The following is a 13,650-nucleotide window of genomic DNA, read 5'->3' as shown; positions in this document are numbered from 1 at the left end:
GAGCAATGGGAGCTTCGACTCTGGAAGGATAATCAGAAGTGGTAGCAGAACTGGTGGCCCGTGTGCGCACCATGATTGTGGAGGGAAGATCTTGAATTATGAAGCTGGAAGTTGACTACTGGAAGCTTCAAATTATTTTATCTGATATTATATTAGGAACAGAGCATTTTGAGAAGAAGAGTTTTATTGAAATGTATCTTACGAATTGTACAGAGAGAAAATGTACATATATATAGGCAAAAGTGAGTAGCAACTAAGTAACCAAAATAACAGAAAAACCAGAAAAATAACTAACTTATCCCTAACTGGAATAAAGAAAAATAACTCATAGGTAGGACCTCCATAGGTTGTACACAATAGGACAGTTCAGATTCAGGTGCTCCATCAATATATTTTCTACTCCATACAACGGGCGAAAGAGATCTCCAATATTAAATGTTAATCAAATAACTATTTTAATAAGGAGTAAAATTTATAAAATTCACCACCAAAAATTATGTATTTTGTGAATTTTAAAATTTTAGAGCTTATACCAAAGGGAAGGGGAGATTGACCTTCGGTACTATTTTTAGAGCTTGAACAAAATAGGCCGACTTTGTTGTAAACTTTTCATGATTCTCCTTAGTCTAAAATGACTTATCAGTATCCCCGCCACTACGTTTAACCCGATTAACAATATTTTGAACAATCTCACTATCATACAACAAGTTTAGCTTGTATAGGTCCTACCCCCCATTAGGAAGGATGAGATCCATCATAAAGAGGAAGCCCTCTCGCTGTGAACCAGACAACATAGGTAGGAGGTTATTTCCAGAAGGGACCCCAAGATCCTCCCAAATGTTTATCGTGGTCCCAGCACCCAGCTTCAAGCACACGCTTTCTTTCATTATGTTAATTTAGTTATATAAGTTTTAATTGTTAGATCTCTATTTAATTTAAATATTTATGTATATGTATATGTATATATTTTTAGTCAATTTAAAAAAAAGAAAACTAATAACCTATGTCAACTATGTCAACTTACTATATTTTTAGTACAGTTTGTTACAGAATATTTATTCCTTGTGTACTTTTCTAATAATTTTTTTTTTTGAATCAGGTGTTGGATTGGATGAGTATTGGCACTCATAATTTTTATTTATGTGGTTTTATAAACTAGATTAGGTTTTGTAGGCATTCCAAAACCTGATTAGATATCTACAACTGTGCTTTAAGTGCTAGTTTCTGTTGATCCCAAAAAGTGATCAACCGGCAGCAGGGTTGAATAGATCTGATGATTGCCACGTGCTTGCACAAATAAGAATGAAAAACAATAAATAACAAATTTGTTATAGAGGTTGGGCCCCCTTTTGATAGCAGGTAATTACCTACTCCCTTTTTAGTTGTATTAATACCGAGGGTTATTACTATCCAAATCACTATAGGTAAAATTTGCTATAGCACCCTTAGGAAAACAAGGTATGAATCAATAATGGCAAAGCTCAAGTGTTGAGATGATGCTAGGGTAGAAGTGTGAGAGAGGGAGTAAGGAAGAGATAGTTTATCAAAAACTTAGAGCTTGGAGGCAGGTTTCAGGCTTAGATTCAACTTAGGTTTCTAGGCTACAAGTTAAGGCCTTTATATAGGGGGCCTAAAACCCTAGGTTAAAGTTTAAATCCCTAGATGTTTGTGCTGGAAATTATTTTACCAGGATCTTAGATCTACTCACAAGTATCTTGATTAACACCCTAAACATGAACTTTCTAAAACGATGAAATAAACACATATAAAGTTTAGTAAACCTTACATTGGGTGGAGCGGAATATAATGACTCCTTCCGTTCAGATATCTAGCCATTGATTCCTTTCTGTAGCAGAGCATTATCAATATCTGAACCTGGATCTCTTTCTCTGATTCTTTAGTGGTGGAACTCGTTCTTGCTGAAAGTCTTTCTTCACGATCTTCCTCACTATGATAGAGGTATCACTTGCTGCGTGTGGGCACCACTCTCACACTAAGAATTTCGAAATTCAAGAGGGAAGAGAAAGAAGAAGTGGTGGCTAAAGATAGGGAGAGAGAAAGGCTTAGGTTTTTCTCTGAAGGAAAAATAGAAAATTTAAGTGTAATTTTCCTGAAGCCTTCACTATCTATTTATAGCATTCCACTAGGGTTAGGTTTGAATTATTTGGCATTAAAATAATTAAAATATCAGTTTAAGTTCCCTACAATAGTGGCCGGCCCTATACAAGTGGATTTGGGCCTCACTTTTGCAATTTTGCAGTTTTATCTTTTCTGCATCTGATTTTCTCAAAAACGCCAATTTTCTAATTCCACCATTTAAATGCCAATTCTAGCTATTTAATAACTATAAATAATTGTTAAATAATATTGTCATTTATCATATTCATTAATTGAACCATACAAAGTATCATAATTAACAAATATGCCCCTAAAATTCTTTCTTTACAATTTCGCCCTTACCTAGTGAAAAATTCACAAATAGACATAGTCTAATTCGAGAATTATAATTGATTAATCAAACCCAATTATATGAGTCTTACAAGCAATATTATCTCAAGTAGTGCGGGGACCATGGGTCTATATAACCGAGCTTCCAATAAGCAGATCAAGAATTTATTACTAAAATTCACTAACTTATTAATTCTTCGTTGAATCCACGCATAGAACTTAGAATTGCACTCTCAGTATATAGAATGCTCTATATGTTCCACCATATAGACACATCATTAGTTATCCATTTTTATAATCCTAATTTGATCAATGATCCTCTATATGAATGATCTACACTGTAAAGGGATTAGATTACCGTTACACCCTACAATGTATTTAATCCTTAAAACACTTAACCCCGTATAAATGATATTTCAGCTTATGTGAAATGAGATCTCCACCATTTATTTTCGTTTGGTCAAGCTCGAAGGAGATCATCCTTTACTTACTATTCGTCAGATAGAAGCTATAGATTCCATGTTTATGTTAGCGCTCCCACTCAATTGCACTACCGTGTTCCCAAAATGTACGTATCACCCTGACCCAAAAGTAGGCTTAACTAACAAATCAAAGAACACGAATAGCCTCTTGAGATTGAGCCTAATCATAACAGGATTAAGATCATTTGATCTAGGATCAACTAGGCGATATTGACTTGAGTAGATATTACGGTAAGTTTAATAAATCTAAGTCAAAGTTCAATATCGGTCCCTTTCGATGCATACTCCATGCAGCCAACCTGAGCTTTACTTTAACCAATGCTCTGGAAAGAACATAGCACTTCTCCAAATGCAAGTAAACTCTGTTGTAGATTATCATATCAGTAAAACCCTGTGTCTGATAAATCTAGGAAACTTTATTCACATAGTCATGTTTACTTTCCAATGTGTTGACAGCACAATAAACAGGATCAAGTATGTGAAAAGGGTTTCAGACGAATTCATACATTATGTACATATAATCATGAAATAAATCATGTGAACCATGCAACATTAAATGTTATTTCTGATCTATATTAATAAGCAAATCTGATTATATTTAAATGAGTTTTATTTAGGGCATAAAACCCAACAAACTCCCACTTGCACTAATATAAAACAAAATGTGCATTTCAAATAATCTCAACACCTTGATATACAAATCAAGTGTAGTAGTAGTAAACTCCTCGTAATAGGATCTGAAAGGTTGAATTAAACACAACCTTTTCTCCACCATTACTCTTCCTTAATCACAAAATCATTGATAATGTGAAATTCCTCTCTATATGTCTACTCTCTTGGGATACTGGATTCTATACCTTTGGCAACTACTTTTGGTTTATCAGGAAATAACACTAGTAGTTTAAGGCAATTTGGAATGGTGCCAAAAATGTATAGAACTTTCCTTAGACTGAATAAGTACCTTTCCTGCAACTTTAACATTCAGTCCCTTCCTGGTAGACCTAGAGACTTCAGATAGGTTTTTACACTTCTCCAAAATCACTATTCCACCCCCAGAGTAATCACCATTTTATCAGAAAGATTTTCTAGCACAAAGGCAAATTTCGAAATCTGATATGGTGTAGTCTAAGAGTTTTAAACACACCCTTATAGACTAACATATAGTTCATCTTCTTAATCTTAAGATTTACTAGATTGTCTTCCAATGTTCTTCTCCTTTATTAATCTGATACCTACTCATTACTCCCACTCAACAGCAACTGTCTGGTCTAAGGCATACAAAAGCATATCTAAGACCTCTCATTGTTGATTTAAGGAATTCTTTCATGGCTTTATCTTTTCTGGAATAGTTGAGACTTTTCCTTAGATAAATAAAATCTATGCCTAAGAAGTTGAGAAGCTTCTATAGATTGCCATTAGAAAGAAAATGCTTCAGCATCTTACTAAAGTAAATTGCTTTCATTAGAGTAAGTAATTACCAGGTATACCACAAGCCATAGGTTTAGATAAACTCAAACCTATAATACTAGGAACAAGAAGTTTTGTTGAGTCCATTGAATAGACTTATTAACAAAAATTTCCTTTTATGTCCTTGTAATAGAAAAATTCAGGTTACTCCATGTGAATGGATTAAACCATAGTTCTCTTGGCTTTTCTTCTTAGTTTCTTATCTTGACAATCCATTACTTGTTTAAACTCACAATGGATTTTAATCACTATTGTCTCCCAAGTCATAAGAAGGTGAGTTCCTAGAAACTCTCCCACTACGACAAGGTACCGTGAATTATGTCGAAGAAAACTAAATGGTATTGATCTCTTCGGTTTTGACAAGACAACAGAGCCAGTGGGATCATCATATGTCAAATAAGATGATAGAACACTTTTGGAATCAAGAAATAAATATCTCCTTTATTTACTACTTTATTTTCAGACTTAGTCATTTTCTTAGAAAAGTAGTATTTGTTTGAACAAACACTTTCTTATCCATTGACAATGGGATGGTGTTAGGCTAAAATTAGTTTAAGATTCGGGTCATATTTCGGTTAGTTTTCACTCTTTGTTTCTAGTTTTAGGGCTATATTACACTTGATTCTTTTGTTTCAGGTCCTCGGGCATTTAAAGAAAGTATGTACAAGAATTGAGGAAAAATGGTGAAAGAATCGAGAAGAAAAACCAAAATTGGTGTCGCTGCCTATTCCCGTCGCGACGGGGAATTTGCCAGTCGCGACGGGAACTGACAGAAAGTTTCAAAAATTCGAAGTTGAACTCCCGTCGCGACGGGGGCTTTGCCAGTCGCGACGGGGACCCTTTTGACGGGATTTTTGGGCAATTTCATAATTTCACGAATTTTAAAGATGAGAATTGGTTTAAATAGCAAGGGTTCGTGAAAATTAGAGAGTATTCAGAATTGGAACCCTAGAAACAAAGGAGGAGGCTAGAAGAGCGGCTTGTGGCGACCCGGATCAATTACTTCAACTAGTTCTTTCTCTTCTCTTTAATTTTTCTATGTTCTTTTCTATTTCAATGTTAATTATGGATTTGATTATGGATGTTTTGAACTAAACTCCTATTTAGGGAGAATGATGAATGTTGTTTAAGTTTTTTCATAGTTAATGATTAATTGCCATTCCTCCATCTTGATTGTGAATACTATTCATATTTGTGTTTAATTTCCATGTGCAAGATTGATCACCTTTTACATGTTTTATGATCTCAATTCAAAATCTGAAAAGTGAGAATTGAGAATGCTAAAATTGGATAGTCTAGGTTTTGATGTGAAACGAAAGTATTTACATAGCCTTTGTGACATTTAGATTATTGCTTAATGCTGATTTCATGTTAGTTTAATTAAGAGATTAATTAGAGAGCATGAGATTTAGAACCTAGAAGATCTGAAAAGAGCTAGGTTAATTCTTAATCTGTCATTCACTTCAAGAGAAGGATAGCATTTAAACATTAACATTGGTAACTTAACAACAGGATTCGTCTCCCTATTTCCTTATCTTGATTAATCTTCCTTTTGTTAGTTTTAATTTTCTGAATTGTTTTATTTAATTCATAAAAGGTATTCTTTTACCAGATAGAATCAATAGTATAATTTAGTAGTAATTAGTCCAATTCCCTGTGGTTCGACCTCACCTGTGTGAGTGTACTACTTGATTGCGTATACTTGCGTAGTGATTATAAATATAGCAACAAGTTTTTGGCGCCGTTGCCGGGGAATTGTTTAAAGATTAATATTACACAAAATTATACTAACTTCTACTTTGGTATATTTTCTCTTGCTGATTTTCTAACCTTTTTCTTGCAATATTTTCTTGATCTATTTCAGGAATCCTAAGTGTATGCGCCGTCAAGGACAAGCAGTCATATTACCAGTTGATCCTGAAATCGAGAAAACTTGCAGGAGGAATCGAAAGAACAAAAGGCAAGAAAGAGTTTCAGCAACTGCTGAAACATCAGAAATCATGGCTGCCAATGTGAACAATAATGTTGGAAACAATGGGGGTAATAACGGTAATAATGGAGGCGCTGTGGAAGATCAAGCTAATGGCCGTAGCTTGAGAGATTACATTCTCCCTACTCTGATGGGAGTGCAGTCATGTATTAGGCCACCGGCAGTGGATGCAAACAACTTCGAGATTAAACCTGCCATCCTTCAAATGGTGCAGTCTTCAGTTCAGTTTGGTGGCCTCCCTTCTGAAGATCCTAATCTGCATCTCTCTAACTTCATGGAACTTTGTGAAACTTTTAAAGTTAATGGAGTTAGCGATGATGCCATTCGACTGAGATTGTTTCCATTCTCACTCAGAGAACGAGCCAAGAGTTGGTTGAACTCTTTGCCACCCAACTCTATTGCCACCTGGAATGATCTGGCAACAAAATTCTGGTCAAAGTTCTTTCCTCCAGCGAAGTCTGCAAAGCTGAGAGGAGAAATCAATAACTTCTGCCAACAAGATAATGAATCTCTCCATGAGGCTTGGGAGAGGCTTAAAGATCTGATCAGGAGGTGTCCTCATCACGGTATAGAGAAATGGATGCTGGTTCACAACTTCTACAACGGGTTGGTTGGTAATACTAGAACTCTAATAGATGCAGCAGCGGGCGGAGCTTTTATGAGAAAGAGTGCTAATGAGGCGTATGATCTATTGGAGGAAATGGCTCTAAACAACCAGCAGTGGCCAACTGAAAGGAGTCAATCTAAGAAGGTAGCTGGTGTGTTAGAAGTTGATGCCATCACAAAGTTAACAGCTGAGGTTGAGGCATTGACAAAGCTAATTGCAGGGCAAGCTAAACAAGCCCAAATTGTTTGTGAGTTATGTGGAGGAAGTCATCACTTTTCGGAGTGTCAAGCAGATGTGGATGATTTCCCAATGGATGAAGCTAAGGCCATTGGGAACTTTTCACAGAACAACAACAACAACAATTATGGGTTCAACCAGAATAACAACCGAAGAAACAGTGGGTTCTATCAGCAACGCAATCAGAACCAACAGTTTAATCAGCAACAAGCCTCTAGTGGAAATTCTAGTTTGCAAACAGATTTACTGCTCCAGTTTATGACTGAAACTAGATCTTCAATTAAAGACCAGCAGACTCAGATGGGCCAGCTAGCAACTCAGGTAGCAACCCGCCCTCAAGGAAATTTGCCTAGCACAACTGAAGTTAATCCTAAAGAAAACTGCAAGGCAATTACCCTGAGGAGCGGTAAGAAGTATGATGGGCCTGAGTTACCACAACCAGTTGAGGTAGATGAAGAAATAAATGGTCAACCAGTGCAAACACCAACACCAACAACAGAGAAAGCTACTGAAAGCTCAGCACTACCACAACAGTCTCCACCTATTAGCATTGATCATCATGTGAAAATACCCTATCCTCAGAGGCTCAGAAAGTCAAGCTTAGACAAGCAGTTCACCAAGTTTCTAGAAGTCTTCAAAAGACTTCACATTAACATTCCTTTTCTTTGAAGCTCTAGAGCGGATGCCAAGTTATGTGAAGTTTATGAAGGAAATTTTGTCAAAGAAAAGGAAGATGGAAGATTATGAGACAGTGGCTCTAACTGAAGAGTGTAGCGCTATTCTACAGAAGAAACTCCCTCCAAAGCTCAGAGATCCAGGGAGCTTCACTATTCCTTGTACTATTGGAAAAATTGAAGGAATAAATGCACTATGTGATTTGGGAGCCAGTATAAACTTAATGCCTTTGTCAGTGTTTAAAAGACTGCAGCTGGGTGAAGCAAAGCCAACCACGGTAACTCTTCAATTGGCGGATCGATCACTAGCTCATCCTAGAGGAGTCATTGAGGATGTGTTAGTAAAAGTTGACAAGTTCATCTTTCCAGCTGACTTCATTGTTCTGGATATGGAAGAAGACAGCAATGTTCCTATCATCCTGGGGAGACCTTTCTTGGCAACAGGGAAAGCACTGATTGATGTTCAGAAAGGAGAGTTAAAGCTGAGGGTGCAAGGAGATGAAGTTGTATTTAATGTGCTCAAAGCAATGACCTACCCTACGGCTAGTGACAATTGTTTTGCAATTGATGTGGCGGACCAGTTGGTGGAGACAAAGACGCACATTGAAGACCCTCTTAATCTGACTTTGGTACAAGAGGAGGTGGTGGAACAAGACGGTAAGGAAGCTTATGAGTATGCTATGTGGCTCGACTCTTATGGACCGTTGAATAGAAGATACTATGAAGAGTTAGGAGTCATACCAACAAAGCCTACCCCATCTACTGAAAAGCCTCCTCAACTAGAGTTAAAAGTCCTACCAGATCATCTCAGGTATGAATATTTGGGAGAAAGTAAGACACTTCCTGTCATTGTGGCATCTTCCCTATCTTCTGTAGAGACAGACAAGCTATTACGTGTTCTAAGGAAGCATAAGAAAGCCATTGGATGGACTCTAGCAGATATTAAAGGGATCAGCCCCTCAACTGTAATGCACAAAATATTAATGGAGGAAGGAGTGAAGCCTACCATTGATGCACAACGAAGATTAAATCCACCAATGAAGGAGGTTGTCAGAAAAGAAGTCTTAAAGTGGTTAGATGCCGGGGTAGCGTATCCTATTTCAGATAGTAAATGGGTAAGTCCAGTCCAGGTTGTTCCAAAGAAAGGAGGGATGACGGTGGTGAAGAATGAAAAGAATGAACTCATCCCAACCAGAACTGTCACAGGATGGAGAATTTGTATAGACTACCGGAAACTCAACAAGGCCACAAGAAAAGATCACTTTCCACTCCCATTCATTGATCAGATGTTAGACAAGTTGGCAGGTCAAGAGTACTATTGTTTCCTTGATGGGTACTCAGGGTATCACCAAATAGCTATAGCACCGGAAGATCAAGAGAAAACGACATTCACATGTCCATATGGTACTTTTGCTTTTCGACGAATGCCATTTGGGCTGTGTAATGCTCCAGCAACATTTCAGAGGTGTATGATGGCCATATTTTCAGATCTAATAGAAAAATGCATCGAGGTGTTCATGGATGATTTTTCAGTGTTTGGTTCATCGTTTGACCAATGTTTAAGCAACTTGGAATTGGTCTTAACAAGGTGTGAAGATTCTAATTTGGTGTTGAACTGGGAAAAATGCCATTTCATGGTTACGGAAGGAATAGTGCTGGGACACAAAATCTCGAAAGAAGGTATTGAGGTTGATAGAGCCAAAGTATCTACAATTGAGAACTTGCCTCCTCCAGTTTCAGTTAAGGGAGTTCGAAGCTTTTTGGGTCATGCCGGGTTCTACAGAAGATTCATCAAAGACTTCTCCAAAGTTGCCAAACCGCTATCTAATCTTCTTGCTAGTGGAGTGCCTTTTGAATTTGGGAAAGATTGTCTTGAAGCATTCCAGATTCTCAAGGATAAGTTAATCTCAGCACCGATCGTGACTACACCAAACTGGGAATTACCTTTTGAAATCATGTGCGATGCAAGTGATTATGCGATTGGAGCAGTGTTGGGGCAACGGGTTGACAAGGTATTCAGAACCATTTACTATGCAAGCAAAACCTTGAATGATGCCCAACTGAATTACGCTACTACAGAAAAAGAGATGCTGGCTATAGTGTTTGCATGCGACAAATTTCGACCCTACTTGATTGGCAATAAAGTGATAGTGTATACAGATCATTCAGCAATCAAGTACTTGATGACTAAGAAGGATGCCAAACCAAGACTAATTCGATGGGTTCTTCTTTTGCAAGAATTTGATCTAGACATAAAAGATAAGAAGGGTACAGAGAACCTGGTAGCAGATCACTTGTCAAGACTAGAGCTGGAAGAAAGTCAGAATACAAAAGAGGTACAAATAAATGAACAATTTCCCAATGAACAACTCTTTAGTGTGAGGGAAAGTCTGATGGTACCATGGTATGCTGATTATGTTAACTTCTTAGCTGCCAATATCACTCCTCCTGAGCTATCTCGACAACAACTAAAGAAATTCTTTTCTGAGGTGAAACACTACTACTGGGAAGAGCCAATCCTCTACAAGCACTGTGCAGATCAGATAATAAGAAGGTGTGTGCCTGAAGAGGAGATGTACTCTATTCTTAATCACTGTCATGCTCTACCATGTGGGGGACACTTTAGTGGAACTAGAACAGCTGCCAAGGTGTTGCAGAGCGGATTCTTTTGGCCAACACTTTTCAAGGACGCTAGTACTTTTGTGAAGGCATGTGATCGTTGTCAGCGTACAGGAAACATCTCAAGGAGAAACGAAATGCCTTTGACAGGAATCTTGGAAGTAGAATTGTTTGATGTATGGGGGATAGACTTCATGGGTCCTTTTCCTTCATCGTTTAGCAATCTATACATCCTATTAGCTGTGGATTATGTGTCAAAATGGGTGGAAGCTGCAGCCACACCAGCCAATGATGGTAAAACAGTTCTTCAGTTTCTTCAAAAGAACATATTCACGCGGTTTGGTACTCCCCGAGCAATCATAAGCGATGAAGGGAGTCACTTTTGCAACAAACAATTCGAAGCACTCATTTCGAGTTATGGTGTTCGTCATAGAACAACTCTACCTTATCATCCGCAAAGTAATGGCCAAGCTGAAATTTCTAACCAGGAAATAAAGACGATTCTGGAGAAAACGGTGCAGAGATCAAGGAAAGATTGGTCAAGAAAGTTGGATGATGCATTGTGGGCTTATAGAACAGCGTTCAAGACGCCAATCGGGATGTCACCATATCGGTTGGTGTTTGGAAAGGCTTGTCATCTACCGGTGGAGCTAGAACACAAAGCGTACTGGGCAATGAAAACTTTGAACATGGATTTAAAGGCTGCTGGTCAGAAAAGATTACTGCAGTTGGATGAGTTGGAAGAATTCCGGAATGAGGCTTACGAGAATGCTAAGATCTATAAGGAGAGAACTAAAAGGTGGCATGACCGAAATTTAGTTAGGAAGGAGTTTCAACCTGGGCAACAAGTTCTACTTTTTAATTCAAGGCTGAAGTTGTTTCCTGGTAAATTGAAGTCAAGGTGGTCAGGGCCATTTACAGTGGTCAAAGTGTTTCCTTATGGAGCGGTGGAACTGAAAGGTGAAGGCCCTAATACTTTCAAAGTTAACGGGCAGCGGTTAAACCTCTACTTGGGAGGTCAATTCGACCAAGCCAAGTCCGCCATGATTCTGGCGCTACTATGAAGATCTCGGTCAACGTCTAGCTGAGCGACGATAAAGCAGCGCTATTGGGAGGCAACCCAATCTTTTATTTAATTTTACGTTATTTTTCTTTTAATTCTTTTTTAGAAGACATTTACAAGTGTTTTGTGGCATTTTAATTCGTTTCATTGCACTTAGGATAGATTGCATTTGTAATTTTACAGTAAAACCGTGAAAATCGTGAAAAAAAAAAAGCCACTTCTACAGAAGTCGCGACTAGGGAATTCCCAGTCACGACTATGCCTTCTGCGAAAAAAAAAAAAGAGGTTCAGAAGTCACGACTGGGCCATTGCCCGTCGCGACGGGGAAGGCTAAACGAATTTTCAACTATTTCTGCCAACTCCCGTCGCGACGGGACACATAGCCCGTCGCGACGAGACACGATTTTTCAGCCTTTTAAATCCCAAATCGCACATAACCCTACAAATCAATCAAACACCATACAACCCGAGTTCTTCCCCTTTTCTCAGCCTTCCCAACCTCATTCCACCATTAATCCTCAAATTTCTTCTCATTCTCTTCAAATCTTCCATCCAAATCCCCAAAAACACAAATTTCTCTCATAAATCTTCTCTTTTCTTCCAAAAATCACACCACAAATCACCCTTTTCACCCAAATCCGAATTTTCTACTATTCATCATCTTCAACCTTGAGTTCTCCATGGATGTGCAACAATGGTGGTGGATGAACGACATTCTCGCTTAGTAAGTCTCTTTCTTGTCAAAACTTTGATTAGTTAAGTGAGTTTTCCGAAAGTTTGAATAATTATCTAGAGTATTTGGGGATTGTGGATTTATTTTGGAGAAATTGTTGAATATTTGTGAAATATTATTTTTGTGGATTATTGTGGAACTTTTGTGATTTTTGGGAAGTGAAGAAATTAAGGGGAAGTGCTGCCGAATTTTTCCCAAAATTTTTGTGTGGTAACTTTGAAGTGTGTTATGGGTTCTAAGCGTACTAGAACAGGGCAATCAGGTGCTTCATCGTCGAAACCGCCAACACCGGCGTCAAAGTCTAATTATGAAAAAGATAGATTTGTGAGTTTGAAAGCGCAAGAAAGATACTTCGAATTGCAAAAGAGAGCTTTCATCATGGATCGAGGTATCGAATATGATGGAAATCCCACTCCGAATAGCCCATTATTCAAGACCATGAGGCAACAAATTCAGACCCGCCAATGGGAGCAATTAGTGAAGATTCCTGAGAGAATCAATCAGACTCTGGCTCTTGAATTTTTAGCCAATTGGCCGGAAGCAGAGAACGATAGGGTACGGGTCCGCAAAACAAATGTGCCTACAACTTATACTTCTATCCATAAACTGTTTAACATGGACATGGTGAATAGACACTACTACAAAACGTTTATGGAGAAAACGTTTGATCCTGTGGACTTGGCAGAAACAGTTGGTTTTCCGGGGTTAAGATTGCATGAGGTGGATGATGAGAACCAAATGCTTTATCGCTGTGAATTGAATCAAGTTGCTCGCGCTTGGATGTTTTTTGTGAGTGCTAGGCTTATGCCTAGTAAGCATTTATCAGATTTTCCATTGGAAAGACTCAAAGTTGTTTATGCAATAATGAAAGGGATTACGGTGCCGGCTGGGGGTATCATTCTGAATAGTTTAGATAACATGGTTGCAGGATCAACACATGTAGGGATTGGCCTAGCGGGAATTATAACTGAATTGTGTGAAGCCCATAATGTGCCACAATATCCTTATGATAATCTAGTGCAGCCACAACGGAATATTGATTGGACAATGGTGCGAAACCTTAAACCCCCGCATCCCTATGGCCAACCGCCTCCTCCACGTCGTACTCCGCAGCAAGAAATTCATGTCCCCGAGGAAGAGAACATTCCAAATGAAGAAATGCCTCAAGCGGTTCCCACTTCCACTCCCCTTGATGCGGGGATGCAACATATCCATGCTCAACTCAACTACATTATTCAGCAAAACAATCATATCCAGAGTTACATGGTGCGAAGAAGTGAATTTGATGAAAATCAAGTGAGGCAGTTCAATCATTTGATTGATTCGTGGA

General features: G+C 38.3%; 1 protein-coding gene and 1 non-coding gene across 2 annotated transcripts; one reads left to right on the top strand and one right to left on the bottom strand.

Moving 5' to 3' along the window:
• Nucleotides 1–6,850: 6,850 nt before the first annotated feature.
• On the bottom strand, nt 6,851–6,957 carry LOC115695994 (small nucleolar RNA R71). The gene has a single exon (XR_004007598.2). It is a non-coding gene; the product is annotated as a small nucleolar RNA R71 (small nucleolar RNA).
• Nucleotides 6,958–11,213: 4,256 nt separating this feature from the next.
• On the top strand, nt 11,214–11,725 carry LOC133032275 (uncharacterized). Its single transcript, XM_061106156.1, has 2 exons — nt 11,214–11,541; nt 11,694–11,725. Exons 1-2 carry the CDS (start codon nt 11,214–11,216, stop codon nt 11,723–11,725), a joined length of 360 nt encoding a protein of 119 aa, XP_060962139.1.
• Nucleotides 11,726–13,650: the final 1,925 nt, after the last annotated feature.

This window comes from Cannabis sativa, chromosome X (assembly GCF_029168945.1).
Source record: "Cannabis sativa cultivar Pink pepper isolate KNU-18-1 chromosome X, ASM2916894v1, whole genome shotgun sequence".
In the NCBI taxonomy this organism is placed as follows: domain Eukaryota; kingdom Viridiplantae; phylum Streptophyta; class Magnoliopsida; order Rosales; family Cannabaceae; genus Cannabis; species Cannabis sativa.
Note: the sequence above shows the minus strand (reverse complement) of the source record. Positions and strands in the feature narration are given on the sequence as shown.